General features: G+C 38.4%; 1 protein-coding gene across 1 annotated transcript in view; it reads right to left on the bottom strand.

Annotated features, from left to right (window-relative positions):
* The window catches only part of SH3KBP1 (SH3 domain containing kinase binding protein 1), a 230,759-nt gene that overhangs the window by 5,386 nt on the left and 206,927 nt on the right, over window positions 1-18,446 (bottom strand). The window contains exons 14-16 of the mRNA XM_082499340.1: window positions 14,141-14,226; window positions 3,277-3,386; window positions 1,900-2,025 (exon numbers count right to left, since the gene is read on the bottom strand). Of these exons, the coding sequence (XP_082355466.1) occupies window positions 1,900-2,025; window positions 3,277-3,386; window positions 14,141-14,226 (322 nt within the window). The remainder of the gene's footprint in view (window positions 1-1,899; window positions 2,026-3,276; window positions 3,387-14,140; window positions 14,227-18,446) is intronic.

Genomic DNA, 18,446 nt, shown 5'->3' with positions numbered 1-18,446 from the left:
AGTTTGCTTGTTGGTATGATACGAGGACAAAATCCCGTGACTTCAAAATTATGATATATTAATAAGAAATAAATATACCGTACTGTCCTCTGTTAACTGAAGCTTCTGTGAACCCCCATAACTACCAAAGGCTCTTTGTTCCTCCAGGAACTTAACAGAAAACCACCTAGTTATCCTGGAACCACGTGGCTAGCTCAGAAGGATCCCATGCTTCCTGAATTGCAATCCAGTGCTCTATTTATTAGACAAGGTATAGAGAAACTGAAGTCCACCTACCATACATGAACAGCTTCTTCACTGCATACACAGAACAGTGCACAAGTACAGTTATCACAATGGCAAGAAGGGTGAGTCCTAATTATTTATCATATCGTTATTTGGCAATGAAAATATGTGCATTATACGACAGCTACCAGGAGTATCTGAAAGTCTGTTTAGTCCAACAGTAAGAAAAAAGGCCTAGGAAACCCTCCAACTCTATCTTTGGAAAAGAGATACTGAAGTTGAATGGCAATTAGGGTAAGATATTGAGAAAAAAATAGCATGGAAACAGAAGGAGACATTGTAAGTGAGGACTTGGGGACTGGGGTGGTGGCTTTAGCTGGACAAAGTAACTGAGAGACAAGTTAGTGGTCGGATGAAAATTAGGAGAAAGTGTGACAGGGAGGGAAGAGCAGGATCTACTGAGTTCTGCAAAAACCAGTCTTCCCCACCACACGAGCGTGATTGAGCACAGAACCTGTTCTGGGCAAGCACCGCACAAAAAAAGTGTTCTGCAGAAAAAAACAGTGTGACCATAGAAATAAAAATGGTGCTATAATCACAAGAAAGCTGAATCACTCCAGTGGCTTGAATGCTTGACTTCATGACCTTAACAATATTCTCTTAATATTTTTAATATATATATATATATATGCATATCTGAGTAATGTGTACCTATAAATGGATCTTTCATGGGTAATACTCTTTATATCAGTAGCTGCAAGTTTCCTTTGGACTGAAAAGAGACATCAGGCTGAGTTCAAACCTGGAGCAAGTGAGCAAGGCACAACTGGAGTTATCCACACCGAACACCTTATTCCAGAGCTTAACTGGATATCAACATTAAAGCCTCAAGCAGCTACTTTCTGATAGCAGTCATCTTGTTTTACAGGAACAATGTCTACATCCTTGGCATACCAGCATATAATTTCGAATGTTGGCCCAAGTGCATTCCTTAATGCAAGTGCTCCCAGAAGAGGGAGCTATATAGCAAAACATTATCCTTAGAACGACCACAGAAGTGCATGACTTCATCTTTCAAATGCTTTTGTTAGACTATTAGAATGTAGTATTTGTATTATTAAACATATCTTTATGTACTAAAAAATATCTCCAACCTCTAAAGCCTCATCTACATACTCCTTCTGTAGTATTTGATTATCCTAGTTTTCTACCAATATACAGTAAGAATGGCACAAGCCTATAAAATGAATACAATTATACCAGTTTAAAAAGTTATGATATTTGCAAATTTAAATTCACATATTATTACAGTGGGTCAAAGAGTTGTATTTCTCTGCTCACAGAATCTTCTAGCATAAACTCAATTTACAGCTGCAAGAAAAGGCCTTTGTTTCTAAAACTTATTTCCCTAGCTTCTCCGATTCTGTGAAATGTATTTACACTAGAATGATTTTTTCACAGGACGGTTATGGAGACATTTTAACTGTGCAATTCGCTTTAGACTTGCATTTCAAACACAGAACAATCTTTAGTAAACCTTACCCTTTTAAGCTTCTTTAAAGGGCCACTTACCAGGTGATTGTTGTATTAAATTTTAAAAATAAATATTTGAATACTGTTTGCAAAAAAAGATGTATGTGATAAAGTTAAGCAGAGGTATTCCAATTAACTTACTTGTGATATTGTAACAGTTCTTGATTTCCTTGATGCTTCAATAGTTTTGTGTGTAATAGAAACGTGTTCTTCCTTCTCTTCTTCAGGACTTGGTGAGTCAAAGAAATCAGGGCTTGAAAGGGACGACTATGTAGACAAACACACACACCCCATGAGAGGAAAAAAAATGCAGGTGTTTTCATTGTACAAGAATTTAACAAAGGAAGAAGAAAAGCATTTATGCGATGGCTTTTTTATTTGTAGTTATCATTTTCAAAGTAACAGTACTTAAAATCAGGACTCTCCCTCCTCTACCCCTGTATTTTTATGTCTTGTTTTTAAGGCTAGAATGCTTTTGAAGCATTCATGAAATGAGATATACTTAAGAGTTGGATTCAACATTAATTTAAATCTTTGCATTGCATTATATTATAAGATGAAAGCACCCTCCTGTTCGCAAGAAGAGCTGTGCCTTACTTGGCTAGGACACAGAGCACTGTGCTGTGGGGATGCCAGATCTGCCACCTGGGCATCTCTGCTATGGCTTTGCTCTGTGCGGGTCTCACTTTGCTGCTCCTCAGAGGACACATGCTGCTACTGCTGCCGCTGCCTGTGCACACTGCTGGCATTGCAGGGCATGTTTTTATATTTATGTACATAGTCAATTTTGAAAGTTTTCTTGGGTTCTATTAATTTCACAATAACCCTTTTTTTCCCCTCCACTTCATTTTTCTTCAGCAACTTGGACATAGGTAACCATCAGTAGCTGCTCTCATTCTGCTATTCCAGAATGCAAAAAGCACAGAAATGAACAAAGCCCAAACCCCAAAGAAAAGGACACCGAAAAACTAAGCAGTGGTTTCCAAAGTATGGTTTACGAGACCAACTTGCCTAAAGATAAATATTAGAGAGTGAAATTTAAATCACCCTTATGTTTACAATTGTGAGCTTAATGAGAAGAAACACATGGTGGCCCAATGAGAGCTGCTGAAGGCTGGCAACGTTGTGTTTGTCCTCAAAATCTGGTAGAGTGTCCTAGAGAAACCAAGGGAAATGCTTCTTTTGGGAAAGACTTTCAAAATCCTTAATACTTAGCACAAACAGGTTTATTCCAAAGACTTTTTTATAAAGGATTCTTCTGGCCTCAGTAATGGTTGGCAAGGAATACCTGGCAGCATCCAAATAAGGGGTACAAATCTTGCAAGGGAGGGAATGTTTTAAACATCAGTATTCAAAACACTGGCAGCCTTTTGACACTAATTTTCCTGAGCTGCCTCTCTCTGCCTCACTGTACGTGTGAAGGAATTGCTGTGTAAACGTAGTAAAAACATCAGGGAACACAAATAGGAGGGGGAAAATATCAGAAAAAAAAATAAAAGAAAAGGAAAATTAACTTACAGACGTGAGAGACTGGGAGGGTGGTCGCCTGCCAGTAGCTTTTGGTCTGGTTGTAGTTGGATGATTAAGCTTCTCAGCAATTGGTATTACAGAGTCAAAACCTTCCAAGTCTTAAAAATAAAATAGAGTTGATTTGGTTTTTTGGCAATTGTCCTCAAAGGGAAAGAATCACACTTTTTTTCTAATTTCAAAGAAATCAAATCCCATTTTCCCCATTGTGTCATAAAATTTCAAAGAAATCAAATCCCATTTTCCCCATTGTGTCATAATGTTCTGCACATGTTTAGGCACCATGATGGCACTAAAAAACCCTGGAAGTCAAAGGCAGCTGTAATCCAGTCACCCTTGCCAAGCACAATTACTCTTCCATCTCAAACACAATAAAGCAGAGTGGGAACGTGTAAAGGAGCCTTTGGATTTGTTTTCAGCCTAGTGAAAGCTAAACGGCATCATGGGTCCTACGGAATGGAACAAACAATTTCAAAATTTCCATCTTTCTATTAAAGGGGTTAGTAATTTTTTTTCCTCAGTAATTGGAGACATAAGACAGTGCACGTGTTGTCTCAAGAACTTGCACTATCAGCGCTGCACCTGCAGCAAGTGCTTAGGGAAGCACAGCATGGGAATGATTGGGCTGGAAGTGATCTGCAGGTTCCCGGACACCTGCAGCTGGAGGTAGCACAGCTTCTGGTAGCAACAGGTGAAAGGAATATCTCCAGTAGCCCAGAGGTTATGGTTAGTAAAAACTCTAACAGGCTCCTGAAGCTGTACAGAGCCCAGGAAAAACAGGTCTGCTAGAATGCAGTATCTTCACGGTTAGGGAAACGCACTGGAGAAGTGCTTACTGAATCCAACCACGTGGTAGCATGTTTACGTGAAAGAACGATGTGAAGGCTGAAGGAATACCGCAGCTTGTGATTACGTGCCTGAATCAAATGGCTTAACACCATTCATCTATTTTTATGGGTTATATCAGTTTCACTCACCTCCATTTCAAAATGCCCTACTGCATAAGTTAAGCAGAAATGAGTCAGAAAACATACAAGAGGTGCTTTAGACAAGATAAATCAAAATTTTGTGAAATTACATTCAGACATGAATCAAATACTGGAACAATATTGATTACTCAGACACTATTTTTCATTGCACACATGTAGGAATATACAGCTTTTAAGTTAATAGTTAAGTATACTGGGCACTTTATTTTCAGAACTGTTTCAGAACAATGAATCTCTGAAGAACCAGCTTTGTTGCTGTATTACAACCATTGTACAAAATTACACAATGGAAAACCAAATGAATTAATGGGTCTGTGCAATAAACTATATGCACTGAAGGACACTTAAACTGATTCCAAGTCCTCATGATTTGGCAGCTAGGAGTAAATAGGATCAGACATTCCTTATTCAGCAATATTCTTCCATCTCTGGGAGACAAAAAAAGAAGAAAGAGAGACCTCTTTCAATAGCCCTGAAATAGTCTAGGGTTACTCACCTCCAAATACTACTCTATTTTTGGAGCAACTCTTCCTATATATAACCAGTGACCCCACTGTCCTCCACCAGGTATTTCTCTCACTGCTTTTTTATTGACTGTTACAACCTATGTCCAAAGGTAGGTCACCTAGTCTGTCAATGGGAATTTGGCAATTTAAAGCCTCAACAGTACCTCAACGTATCAGGTGAGGTTACAGTGCTTTTAAAGTAAAAATGAGCTAACATTAGCAGACTGCACAAAACCTATCTGGAGTCCTACAGAACTTCAGGGTTTCAGGAGAGGAGAAACGGAAGTAAAAATTTATTTTCTGGGGAAAAAAAAAATTGCAAATGTAAGAGATGGTTGCCAGGAATATCCAGTTTGAAGCCGACGCATGAGATAGCTAGACTTGGTTAAGATCGCACAGCAAATCAGTGATGTATTTTAATACATTGTCTTTGTTTTCACCACTGTGTTACTTTAAGTTGCACAGCAAGAATATATTGCCACCAAAAATATACACTCATCTATAAACATGTGAAACTCACAGACATGAGTAGAAATGGAGGCTGAAGCAGTCCTTCCATTTGTCTCAGCCACTCTTTCCCAACTAACTGTTTTTACTGTTTTTTTCCTGAGCTAGTTTTAATCCAGCTCATTTTCCAACAGCATGTGTCCAGCCACGCAAATACCCATGCTGAAGAAAGGAACAGTGTCATTACCAGAGGACTGATACAAGCTTCTATAACTGAGAGGAAGAGGAGACTACTGCTTTGGAGGGTAGCAAAGAGGCTGAAGTTATCTTGCAGCCTAGAAAGGCTCCAGTACATGACTTCCCTCTCTCTGTGTTGCTGCTTCTATGGTAAGCGCCACTGTCCCTTCCTCTGTTCTTACAGAAGACAAGTACCTACACTAATATGGAAAACAATCAATGAAAAAAATAGTGAAAGCATTAATTCCATGTGTTCCTTTGGCTTAAATAAACTAATAATTACCTTGACTTCTACACTTGATCAGAATAGTCAAATATTCATGTTTAAATTGTAAAATGTATCGATATACAGAGAGTATATGAGTTTGTGTCCTTGAGACCCATGAGCACTTGCAGATAAAATCTGCTCCACATGTTTTATTAATATTATGAAAGATGAACACTCCAGTGCAAAGCTTCTATTATCAAGAAATACTGGGAATCCTCTATTTTTTCCACTTCTGAATACATTTCTGATAGCTAGAAAAATAAACTAAAGTAGCCTATACCTGCCCTGAATTTTAAAAAAAATGGAACAAAGCAGAGGTTGGAAAGGCTCCACAGTAGAATCTGATGCCAAACTAGTGAAATCACAGCCATTCAGCTGATACTATAAATGAAATTCTATTTAAGTGTAAGGGACAACACTTGGTACAATGCTAAAATAGTAAATCCATTTCCAGTACTTCCATAGGCCCTGTATCCCCTCCCTGCTTGTTCTCCTTATTTAGATATGGTTCTTGCTTCCAAATCCACTCCGCATCTAAGGTTATCACCACCTTACATGGTCACCACCTATGAGATATTAATTCAGGAAAATTCCTGTATAGTAAACTGGTAAAGAAAATGAGAAACACAACCACTCAGGATACCTCTGCCTTGCTGTTATCTATACTGTAGATTCAGTCATGAATTCACTTACACTGGTTATTTGATTATTTTTTGCTAATGGAAGGCAAGGTTATACAGGTGTGACTATATTATACTCACTGAGATCATTAAATGCAGAGATTTGATTTTAGTTTGCATTTCTGTAGCTATCAGAAATTGGGAGCTTAAATTTACTTAATAAGCAAAATGTAAAACCTTCCTAAGCTGGACCAAATGGGGTGTCACTAAAAATAAAGTATTCACAGCCACGTTAACTGCCCGTAAGGCAGCATCAGCATCCAACACACCTGAACTCTGCACTGGTCCAACTTTCTCTAAGTCTGTTAGTAATAACAAACAGTAAGGAAGGTTCTATTGAACACACAGAATACCAAAGGCACCCTTCAATTAACAGTGGCGCTCTCTAATTAAAAAAATAGTTGATACTTGTTCTACAAGTAAACAGATGCATTCATCATTATTACTGTCTTGCTGATCAAGCCGGTAATTCATGAAGTAATTCATGAAATGGGGAGAAAGACATCAGAGTAATTCTAATATACTAGCATAGTACACACAATAAAATGTCTGGCTTACTGAGCAAACATATTTAATGAATACGAAAAATGTTAGCTGTGCCAGAATTACTCCCTGGTATCCTTCCAAGCAAGTTAAGAATAGGATATTTTTCCCCATTGCTATGTTCATTTGGAGACATGGTTATATAAAGCATGCTGATGGTGTTTTTAAAAAAAATGCTGAGATCCAGGAAAACAATTATTTAAGGAAAAAGTACTCAGCTCATTAGACTTGTACCTTGCTGGAAAACACCCTTCAATCCCTCCCACAGAAACCCCAGAAGGAAAAAGTGAAAACAGTTATGCTTCCTTCCTTACCCCTGCTCCCCCTTGCATTTACTATTCTGGCATAAAATGTGTTCAGGCCTCAACTTTATCTTACGGTTAGGTTTTTTAGTCTAGCAAAGTAATCTATACATAATGAAGAAAGAAAGCTTTTTGAATTAGCAGAGAGATTTCACCTTGAGAAAACTATAATGGAAAGTGACGGATAATAGCAGAATCAACACATTCAGAATGCTAACAGGGAGGTTTCAGAGGACAGAAATACAGCCAGGCTGGAAGCAATGAGGCAAAGGTGGCGTTCAATTCATTTGAAGAAGATAATGTCATAAAAGCCACAGAGGTAGATTTCATTTCATAATCATCTTCAATACATTTAAAAGATTGACAACAGGGTTGTGAAATGGTATATATACTGTCTTTAAATACAATAATCCTGAAAGCTATCAAATGAGACAGAGATACTGCAGACGAAATCTTCTGCATTAATATCCATTCAATATATAGCACTCATTAAAAAACAACTCAAACAACAATCCGAATATTTCTGGGATTTTTCAGAAGACCACAATTATTTTAACTAATTCAAGTGCCCGGTTTCTGCTACTCCCATGTACTCCCAATGCCGAACAGCATCGTACCCTTCACGGAACACAACCATGCTCCCACCCAGGGTCAGGGCAGCAGAATCTCACCCATAGTGAACTGCAGACTCTTTTTTAAGATTTGGGTAATACACTTTTAGCAGGAGGGCTCACCGGCTGCAGGGTTACTGCGTGCAGGAGTGTAAAAGCGATGTGCCAGGGAGACGTGCCCGCATGGTTCCTTGCTTTGGAGGGAAACAGCTTGGTTCACCGGGCTTCCCAGCACAGTCACTGGACAGCCACTTTTCCTAAAGCATACAATTATCCTCTCCCATTTCAATCCCGACTTTTATCTCTTTAATAGCTAAATGTAGAAAGCTGCCATAATGAGCTTTGCTTAACCACTTGCCAGTGCCCTCATAAGGATTTTATTTTTAACGATTCAGAAGATGCCAAGAAAGAACTGAAAGGTCAAGAAAACTGAGCTAGAAGAAATAGATATCCTGCTTTCAGGCACCTCAACTTGACACACATGGAGAACGATTTAAATTTCTGGTTTACTGCCTTTTTCTGGACCCTCTGGAGCAAGAGACCTAATTAATTTACGTAACGGACCATTAACATATCCCTGATGACAGTATTTACAATTCAAAACTATGTTTATAGGTGATTTTCATTCATTGACATAAATATTACAACTTAACCCAGTTGGGTAATTCTGCTCCTTTGCTTCGCTGTATTAAAATGACCATGAACAGCGGCATAAAAAGAAATAACCGATGTAGGCAGATTTCAGTCCTCATTATATGAGTCACATTTTGTCCTCCAACCCATATATTTACCAGTATTTTCTTTTCTCCAACTTTTACTCTGTGTCTTCAGGCAAAATAATTATAATGTCTCACAGTATAACAGCCTGTGATTTAAAGACAAACCCACTCCATTCTACAACGTTTTACTGGAAAGATTCTCCGTCTTTTTCCCTAGTGTGGGCCAAATCTTATTAGATCACTTTTTCTTCCACTCAGAGGCACAGCAATCACCTCTCCTAATAAATATGAGCACGTAACAGCTCTAGAACAACCGCAAATGCAACTCAAGGAAACACGATATACTGAGGATTTTTTTTAATTGTTTGTTTAATCGTTTAATTGTTCAAGTAAGGTATTTTTAACTATCCTTCCAGGCAAGTTAGCACCAGGCTTGCAGGGAGGGACAGAAAAAGAGTACAGTAGATAATGTGAGTTCTGCCAGTACTCCATCATCCTCCAGCAAATGCTCTGAAGACTAAAGTCTGAGGAAATGCTGAAAAATGGGCTCACGTTAACCAGCTTTCAGGGAATCTCTTAAGAAAATTCACACCGACACTATATGTTTCAGCAGGAATCAATGAAGCCATATGTGCCTTACATTAGCACTGATGAAGATTATTAACTGCTTTCATAAATACTATGCAAAATGCATAGAGCCAGGAAAAACATTGGAAAGATGCGTCCGCTTGGCTCTGTGTGTGAAGCGCCTGTGCAGCGCAGTCTTTTTGCAAAGCACAGAAACTGCTTCTTGTGTGGATTAACTGAGCATTTCCACAGCAGCTACATTATTTTTATTTCTTTGTGGCTTATTCTTTAAATCATATTCTTTAAATCACTTAGCTTAAATCCATATGATTTTAAGTACTAGATGATTTCAAACCAAGCCTATTTTGGATAGCCAGGTCTTATTTCAGGATTGCAGGATTCCAAAGCCTGTGTGTATATATATTGTTAAAAGGCTCTGGATTAATCCTGACTTGCAGAAATAACTCAATACCAATAATTAATTGGAATAAATCCGTAATTTCTGGAAGCATTAGTTTTTGATCGAGTAAGCTATTATATGTGCTAGATGTTTCTGTCATTGCACTGGCCCTCAGATATAGCAATCCTTTATGAAATTAAAAAGAAACACATAACCTAAAAAAAAGGTCAAGTTATGCAATAAGGCATTAATTTAAGCTGTTGAAGTCAATGTAATTCTACAGAGGACTACTCTTCTGTTGGTAGAATAGGGCTTACTTTCAGTGTAGCTTATGAACAACAACAGTGGTTGGTACATAAGACTTTACAACAGATGTAACTGCTGTGATTTAACCACAGCAATACTGGAGACAAAGTCTTGGGTGATGTAACCATGCACTTTCCACTGAGAGCCAGTGAATGCTCTTCAAATTTCTACCTTGTGTTTTGTTGGTTTTTTCTTCCTCTTTCAGACTAGAGAACCATCCTAGCGTGTTGCTAAATATTTTGTTTTGTAACCTGTAAGGAAATCGCAATGAAATATATGCATTAAACTTTGTGATGACACCATCTGTCTGTAAGAACCACAGTATAGACAAACTGTGCGTGCAAACTGTACATGTCACTTAGGTCACTAAAATTTCCTACGGTACAATAAAACAAACTATAGTGATTTCTCATTTCAGTGCTATGGTGCAAGATTTTCTGTCACAGTACACTCAATTTCAACTTCTAATAAAAAAAAAAATCTGTAATAGCCATGTATACATTAGGTGTTCAACAGAATACTTCTTTTTGTATTTGTTATGCATCGTCAACTAAAGCAAAGACAGGACAGAAAAGAAATGGAAAAAAAAAGCCTTACCCTCATGAAATGAAGAAGAGTTACCCATGGCAAAGAGATGTAAATAGGAAAAGCTGGATGAAAGATGTGTGGAAAGGAAAGTAAAGGCATCACTGAAAACAGGGAGAAAGAAAACAAAAGTGAGGAGGAATGGGGCATGGTTCCTCTTAAATAATATATTCTGAAGGCTAGTTTTCCAATTTTTTTTTGTAAGGATTGTGGAAAGGAGCAAAGGCATGAACAACAGTAGTAATAGCTGCCATTATATCTACAATCAGCAGTAATGTTGCTGAACAGGACTCCCTCTTGTCAGTACAGATTGCAGAATTGTAATCAGTGCTGTATTATCATCAAGAAATTTAAATGTCAAGTCACAACTCTGCAGAACATGCTAGTGAAATCAAGCCATGCGCTAACATCTACATAAAAAGAACTTTTTATATATGCGACTGACAGAATATTATGCACAGTATTACATAGCACCTCAGCCTTTCTCAAGCATTTGTGACTTTCCTGATCGGGAAAGTTGACCAAATGTTTTTAAAGTTGTGGGGATTTCTGGCTAGATGACACTGATCCACTGGTGGAATATTACTTTAGAAAATAAATATAAAAATGCCATTTCCGAAACAAGCAATGTTTAACACACTGATCTAGACAGAATACAAGTTTTGAACCTGGATTCCCCAATTCCCCTCTGCATATTGCTTCTTAACTGTTGATGGAATTACTGATTTTGTTGTTGCTGAACACTTGTTTGTTTTTTGGGAGATGGCATAGGGAAGGACCCTGTACAAGAGGTAAAGGTTTTGGTCTCATAATGAAGAAAAGAAACCAACTTAGAAATCCTTAAAAAGTTTTCACAGAACAGAAAACTGCTCTCCATCCAGCTTTAGTATGGTTTGCTTTTATAACCAAAACTGTCTCTCCAGTGCTTTTGTACATCTCTGCTTTGAATGAAAGAACAAGAGCTTTAGACTGGCTGTAGGACTGAGAAAGCGACAGCCATTGTCCAGGTTAGCATCGCTAGCGCAAAAAAGCCAGAAGAGTGCTGTATTATTCATTTTCAGTCCACGATTCACCATCAGTAATTAGCATAAGCATGAAAGACGGTGAGGCAACTTGCAACTGACTGCTGCTTTTTCCTCTGTCCTCCCCAAGAGCTCTGAGTGCTCGGGAATGGCACTGGGGCTAACGGAGGAATAGAAGAGCCCAATAACCAGAATGATCATACACCCGAGCTGCTGCAAAGGCCATTTAACTTCCATTTTCTTCAAAGGCTACTGCTAAGCCCCACCTTGTCTGTCACATAGGTCCACTCTCATTCATTGTGTAAATTTGGATTACTGAAAACACATCAAATGGTAGATTTAATCGGATCCATTTTGACTGGAAGGATGAACCTTGGAGAAGCTGAGGCTGCACCCCCCCCAGAGTACTGACCCTGGGGCAACACAGGTAACACATATCATAGCTAAATATGATCTGGACTCACACTGCCCAATCCACTATTGTTTTGGAATACACTGGACAACTCCACTCAGTCATACATCATTTTTACTAATAACTCATTTAGCCACAAGATTTCTCAAACCCATTGTTCTCTTTGTAAATAAATAAAAAAATCTAACACATTTATCATAAATCTTTCCAATTACACTGCCCAATAAACTGTCCTGAACTCCAAACCTCTCCTCATAGTAAAAGACATTAATCCACTGTGAACTGTTTTGGCTTATTAAGTTTTAATTTATTGCTCTACCCTCTCTTAAAAGGCTGCTGAACAATAAAAGGCTCTTTAACAATATTTCACATGACCTGTCAAAAACGACCTGAAAATTTATAACAGTTATGATCTTTGGGTCCACTTTCATTCCAAAATCATAATTTATTTATTTTTTTCTTCTAATAAGTTGTCTAACAGGCTAGAATGACATGATTTGCCCTTGTAAATACCATTCTGGTTTGACCCTATCAAGTTATACTTGTCTAAGTATTCACACTATTTTATCCTTGGTCTCAGTAGGTTCCCCTTATTAGTGGTAACAGGAGGTCATCAGCTAAATACTTTGCAACATGTGTGTGGTTTGGTTTATGGATTCTTGTTGGGTCCTATTATCCATTAAAAAAAAAAAAAACAAACCAACAACCCAAACCAAAAAAAAAAACCCCACCTAAGCCTAAGTTCTGGAAATGAACAAAAATTATTATATATCAAATAGGTTGTTAAAAAAAAACAACCTAACCCCAGAAAAAATACAAAACAATCTAAGCTTTTATCCTGATAGTGATTCCAAGGAAACCAGCGCAAGGATTAAAAAAGTTTACCTCCATCACACCACTATATGCTATTTGCAGCCATAGTTTTCTCTTTCAAGTGAGCCAAGATTTACATGTTTTGAAGCAAATTTGTAAACACAGGTAACAAACACTTAATGGTAGAATTTGACTGCATTTCCATACCGTTCCTTATTATTAATCTCTAGAATTAAAACGTTCATGCAATTTATCACAAGCTTCTAGCTTTCCATGTTTATCCCAAATGAAAATCTGGGACAAACACACTACTTGCTTCTCCAGAAGAATGTTACTATCATAAACCATAGCAACAGCAGAAGGTTAAAAAAAAGCAGACATATGGATGCTGAAAAGCTCATAAACCTATGTGAAATCAATTTAGCATTTTATTGCTACATTGCAAAAAATCCATTTGTAACTTAAAGCTCTGCTTTCAAGTCCGAAGAAAAGGCAGGTTTGGCTCTTGAAAGTATACTATTTTACAGAAATGTTTCACTAATAAAGCAGTCTGGGTAGAAACCACCACACCGAAATAACATTTAACGCCGCCAGTGAAAGGTAGTAATGCTTACACATTCAGGGTACCCTGGTTCTGCCTTTTATCAAAACAGATCTCTCACGGCACAGCTGCAACTGCGGAGGAGAGCGACGGCAGCAGCTGTTGCTGGCGTATTTCTAAGTAGAGGTAGAAGATGGCTGTCGCGGCGTTTGCTTACAGCCCTGGGACAAGAGTCAGAGCACCTTGCTTTCCAAGTGCCACTTACTGCAGCACCCACCCCGGCAAACATCTCTCCTGCACTGCCAACTTGAGAAGGAAGGAGGGTGAGAGAAGACAGAAAAATCACTTACCATTACTCCTTTCCAGGTGATTTCCCGATTAAACTGTTTGTGTTGCAGGAACATAATTTATTATTTTCAAGAGAACTTTAGACTGCTTTTAATTGGTGTTTGCGGTAAAATTTATCCAAATTGGCCTCAATTGGGTCTCTATTCTTTTGTATTGGAAAGTGTAAAGATTACTAACTGCACCAAACCCACAATCTTTTGCAGCATTAAAAATATGGCAGCACTAATATTACATCTGTTAAATAAGTATGACTTATTATCATTGTCCTTCTCACTTGTTTCAGACTTTCAAACATAAATAACAAAAGCCCTCCTATTCAAAATAGCTCACCATTCCATATTTCCTTTTAAAATTTATTTTTTTAACAGAAAACCCCAACAAAACTTTTTTAAGTAAAGCAGAAATGATCCTTCGATTCTACAGTTAAAATTTGATATAAATGCACTCACATTCATTGCCAAATCCTCAATCTGCCTTTTGGATCATAACAAAGTCACTAAAAAGCAGAGATTTACACTATACATTTCGTAGGCAAACTATAAAAAGCACTATAACTTACCGATGTCATTGCTTCTTTCAGAGGAGTCTTTCTCTAGAGTGCCGGATACTGTACTGCCCACTAATTCCACTTTTGGACTATCACTCCTACATTTGGATCAAGAAGAGGAGATATTTTATTGGAGTTTTTGTGGGTTACAGTAAATTGGTAGTTAACTTGCAATTAATAATGAGAGAGGAAAATATTCTTCCTTTGTAGCACCAGAGTAATAGCAATATGTCAGAGAGAGCAATCTCCAGTAAGTAGACATGCTGTATGGATTAACCTTATCTCATTTCTCCTTAACACCTGTCAAAAAAGCCTATTTTAGACACCGTAGCGTCCTGAATAATTCTTCAGATGTTCACAGCATCTCAACACCAAGGAAATATAAGGGCAAAGGGACATCCTTCAGCATCTTATTTGTAATTGTTTCTAATTAATTGGCTTCCATAAACTACACCGATGGGTGATCTAGAATACTGCAGAAAGGGAGAGAACCTCCAATTAGCATTGTGCCTTGCAGTGGTTCCTAGTATTTACTCATAAATGCAGCTCTTCCACCTAAAGAAGATCTTTATTTATTTACGCATGCTGCTTATGAGATTAGACTATGAATATTGCTTCCACAGGTCCAAAGAAACAATATCACTTAGTCTGTCTGAAAATGTCTTTGGAATAGGCAAGTGTCAAGAGTTGTGATACTTCATACAGAGGAATTATTTTTAAACCAGACAGGAGCTCAAATATAAGCAACATGATTATTCTTTCTTCGTAGAACTTTATATCCCACAACTACTTAAGTTTACTAAAATAATCTGGCTATTGAAACAATTAATTAAAAATGAGCCATTGGTAAGCGAGTAGCTTGGCATTGCACAGGTCACACAGACAAATCCCTGTGACATTTACTGTGCTAACAACTGTTCAATTAATGCAATAATTACCATGATTACCAGGTCAACTAACAAATATCATAGTTTTTCCACAATCACTATTCTCAGTGTAGCGCTGTAACATTTGTGATATACATAAGGTACCCAAATTATGGGTAAAAATATAGATCTGTCCCTGAAACAACCCAGGCAGATGTGCATTTCTATGAACAGCAGTAATTAGCCGCTGACTGAAAATACATAGTGAGCTCCTGAATCTCGTTGATTTTTTCATTTGTCTCTGCTTTTGATGCCATACGCCGATGACAGATGGCCTGAACCTCAACTCATGGCAGCAGTATATGAGCAAAACACAAAGTGGCTGGAAACCCTATTACAGACTTCAGGAAGGCTGTGTTATAGAGCCTGAAAATTTGTGTTAAAAAACAGAGGAAGTCACAGATTAAGTGAACATACATCCAGTTAAACACTGTGGTAGGGTGACAAGTATTCTATGAAAGATAGACAACCAGTTTATGACCTGAAAAACAAACTAGTCCTACACAGCTATCAATACGGCAGGCAGGCTGCACCATGAAGAAAACAGAAGAAATTTAACACGATCCTAGAAAAATGTATTAATTGGTGAGATGATTAATAAGGTCATTCTCCCAGTGATCTACCTAATCAATTTGTTTTCTTATCTTTTGGTCTTTAACTTTCTTTTAAAAATTGGCTATATATTTGTAAATCTATAAGAAACTATGCATAGTTTCTTGGCTGAAAGGGCCACTGAGCATCTGACTATGTACTCTGTTTTGCACATGTATATTTTCCAGAAACTGAGAGCACCGTCTGAGTTGGAAGCACTCTAGGAAATGCGTGAGTACAGTTTCAGAGGAGATTCTTAGGATGGTGTGATTTAGGACTGAAAGTCACAACATTTACCATTTGACTATAAAAGGTACCAAGATATATGACATCAACCCCCCCAAAAAACCCAACTCTGTTGTCAAAAGAATCAACAGGCTTATTATGGTAATCTACATCCATACTGTTGTGAAAGGAGTGGAGCCATGCCTTCTTGGTCACAGTATCTCCCTCCCTCCACTCGTGCCCATGCAGATAGGCTGTCAGCTTGATCAGACAAATTATCAGCCTGAAAGAAACCCCACACTAATAGAAATCCCCCTGCAAACTGATTAATTGCCATCTGGAGCAACTCCCTGACCCATATGGCTGAATGGCTGCACAAATGCTGGTGCTAACATAAGGGAGGCTGTGGGAACGGGCTGCCAGGAGAGGGAACCTGCCCCTGTTAGCAGCAGCATGGACACAGATTGGTTTAGACCGATTGTAAAAATGCACTTTCTGTAGGTCTTTATGGCTTGCCTACTCCAGAGAGTTGACTCATCGGTAAATGGTATAATCACAGGTATGTCTAAATAAGCTGTGAAGCCTTTGGAGCAAATTGACAGCTATTCTCAGGCCCACATGGTTTTTGTCTCTCCTGTTGCCCTCGAAGCCCTGACCTGCCTTCAAGGAAGGAGGAGTATATTTAAATGGAAAAACAGTCATCACCACAAAGTCAGTGAGATGCATAACATGCAAGCCACTTACTCAGAACAGAAAAAAACCCTCTTCTGCTCAGCAGCTGCCACAGAAATCTCATGAGACTCACTTTATAACTACAGCAATTTTTCCCCCTAGGATCACATACTGGTTTTGGCTGGGATAGAGTTAACGGGTGTTTTGGTTATTGCTAACCAGTGCTTACACAGTGTCAAGGCAGTCTCTGTTTCTCACATTGACCCAACAGTGAGTATGCTGGGGGGGGCACAAGAAGCTGGAAGGGGACAGAGGCGGGACAGGTGACCCCAACTGACCAAAGGGATATCCCATGTTATACAACTTCATGCTCAGCAATAAAAGCTGGAGGAAGAAGGAGGAAGAGGGGAACGTTTGGAGTTACGGCATTTGTCTTCCCAAGTCACCACTACATGTGATGTAGCACTGCTTTCCTGGGAATGGCTGAACACCTGCCTGCCCATGGGAAGTAGAGAATGAACTCCTTATTTTGCTTTGCTTGAACACGCAGCATTTGCTTTATCTGTTTACCTGTCTTTATCTCAACCCACGGGTTTTCTCACTTTTGCCATTCCAATTCTCACCCCCATCCCACTGTGGGGGAGTGAGTGAGCGGCGGGGTGGGGCTGAGCTGCCCACAGGGGTTAAACCGGGACAGGTCAGCAAAAATTCTGCTGGTTCAATTTTTATTCAAATTGCTTTAGGTTTTTCAGATTGTGGAAATGGATACCAGTGGGTCTTAAAAATATTTACTTATCTATCTTATTACTATCTTATTAAACTGAACCGATTTAAAAACAAAACACCTTTATTGAAGTGACTGCTTCCATTTGAAGTTTCACATTTCTTAATTATTCAAGCAATTCAAAGTCTATTCCATGCATTATTTCATTACGTGAACCTTCTGCCGGCTTCCTATAAGACACCCTTACAAGTCAGAGCTTACCAGGCAGAACAGCTACATGAGATAAATCAATTAATTTGAATTAGCTGATAAAGAAATGCATAGGGAAACTGCTAGCACTGGGATCGTCAACATACATTATCACCACCTTAAAAATCACCTTTCCTTCTAAGTTTTAATCTAACTACTGTTACAAGTAAAATTCTTTCAAATATAATAATATTAGAATAAAAAGAACAGAGCATTTTTCTCTGTGCTAGACATAGCAGAGTTTGGACAATTAAGAACATAACAGGGTTACTGTTTACATCTGCTTTTTCACTTTGTTAACATGAAACCTAAAATACCTTTAAAAATGCATGATTTATGCAATTTTTTACTTAGAAAAAACGAAAACCGAAGAGCAATAAAACACCTCTCCACAACTCTAAATGTTTAAAGTACTTACTTATAATATGTTTAAAATATTCCAGGCAAAGGACAGAACAAAAGAATTGCTACCCCGTTGCATGCCTAGCCAGAGAACTGAACACTGGGGTATGTATAGGTCTTGCCAAGAAGACATCACTTAGCTAAATCTAGAGGTCGTAGCAAATTCTTGCTTTTCCAAGCATGTCCAAGTGACCAGCAGGTGTGGACTAGAATTTGGAACCACAGGGCAAGCATGTTCAAAGCCAAGAAGTCCAAAGGAAGCTGTGGCAGTAGCACCTGGATAGAAGGGTAAGTTCTCAGAGATGCACAGCCAAAGCACTTCAGTAAGATGAAACTGGCAGCACAAGGCAGGCACCCTTTTTTTATTTTATGTGTCTCAGATTTCACACTGACCACATTTGTTTAATGGACCATATGCAGAGGAATGAGGGGAATCAATGTCTAGGTTTTCGATTTTATTCCACTCTACCCTATACTCCCTTCTGGTATTTAATTAGTATACTTGAACTCCAGTAGTTCAATGGCAGCT

The sequence above is a fragment of the Vanellus vanellus genome (assembly GCF_965231255.1).
Source record: "Vanellus vanellus genome assembly, chromosome: 1".
NCBI lineage: Eukaryota > Metazoa > Chordata > Aves > Charadriiformes > Charadriidae > Vanellus > Vanellus vanellus.
The sequence above is the reverse complement of the archived record's forward strand: the minus strand, read 5'-3'. Positions and strand labels throughout refer to the sequence as shown.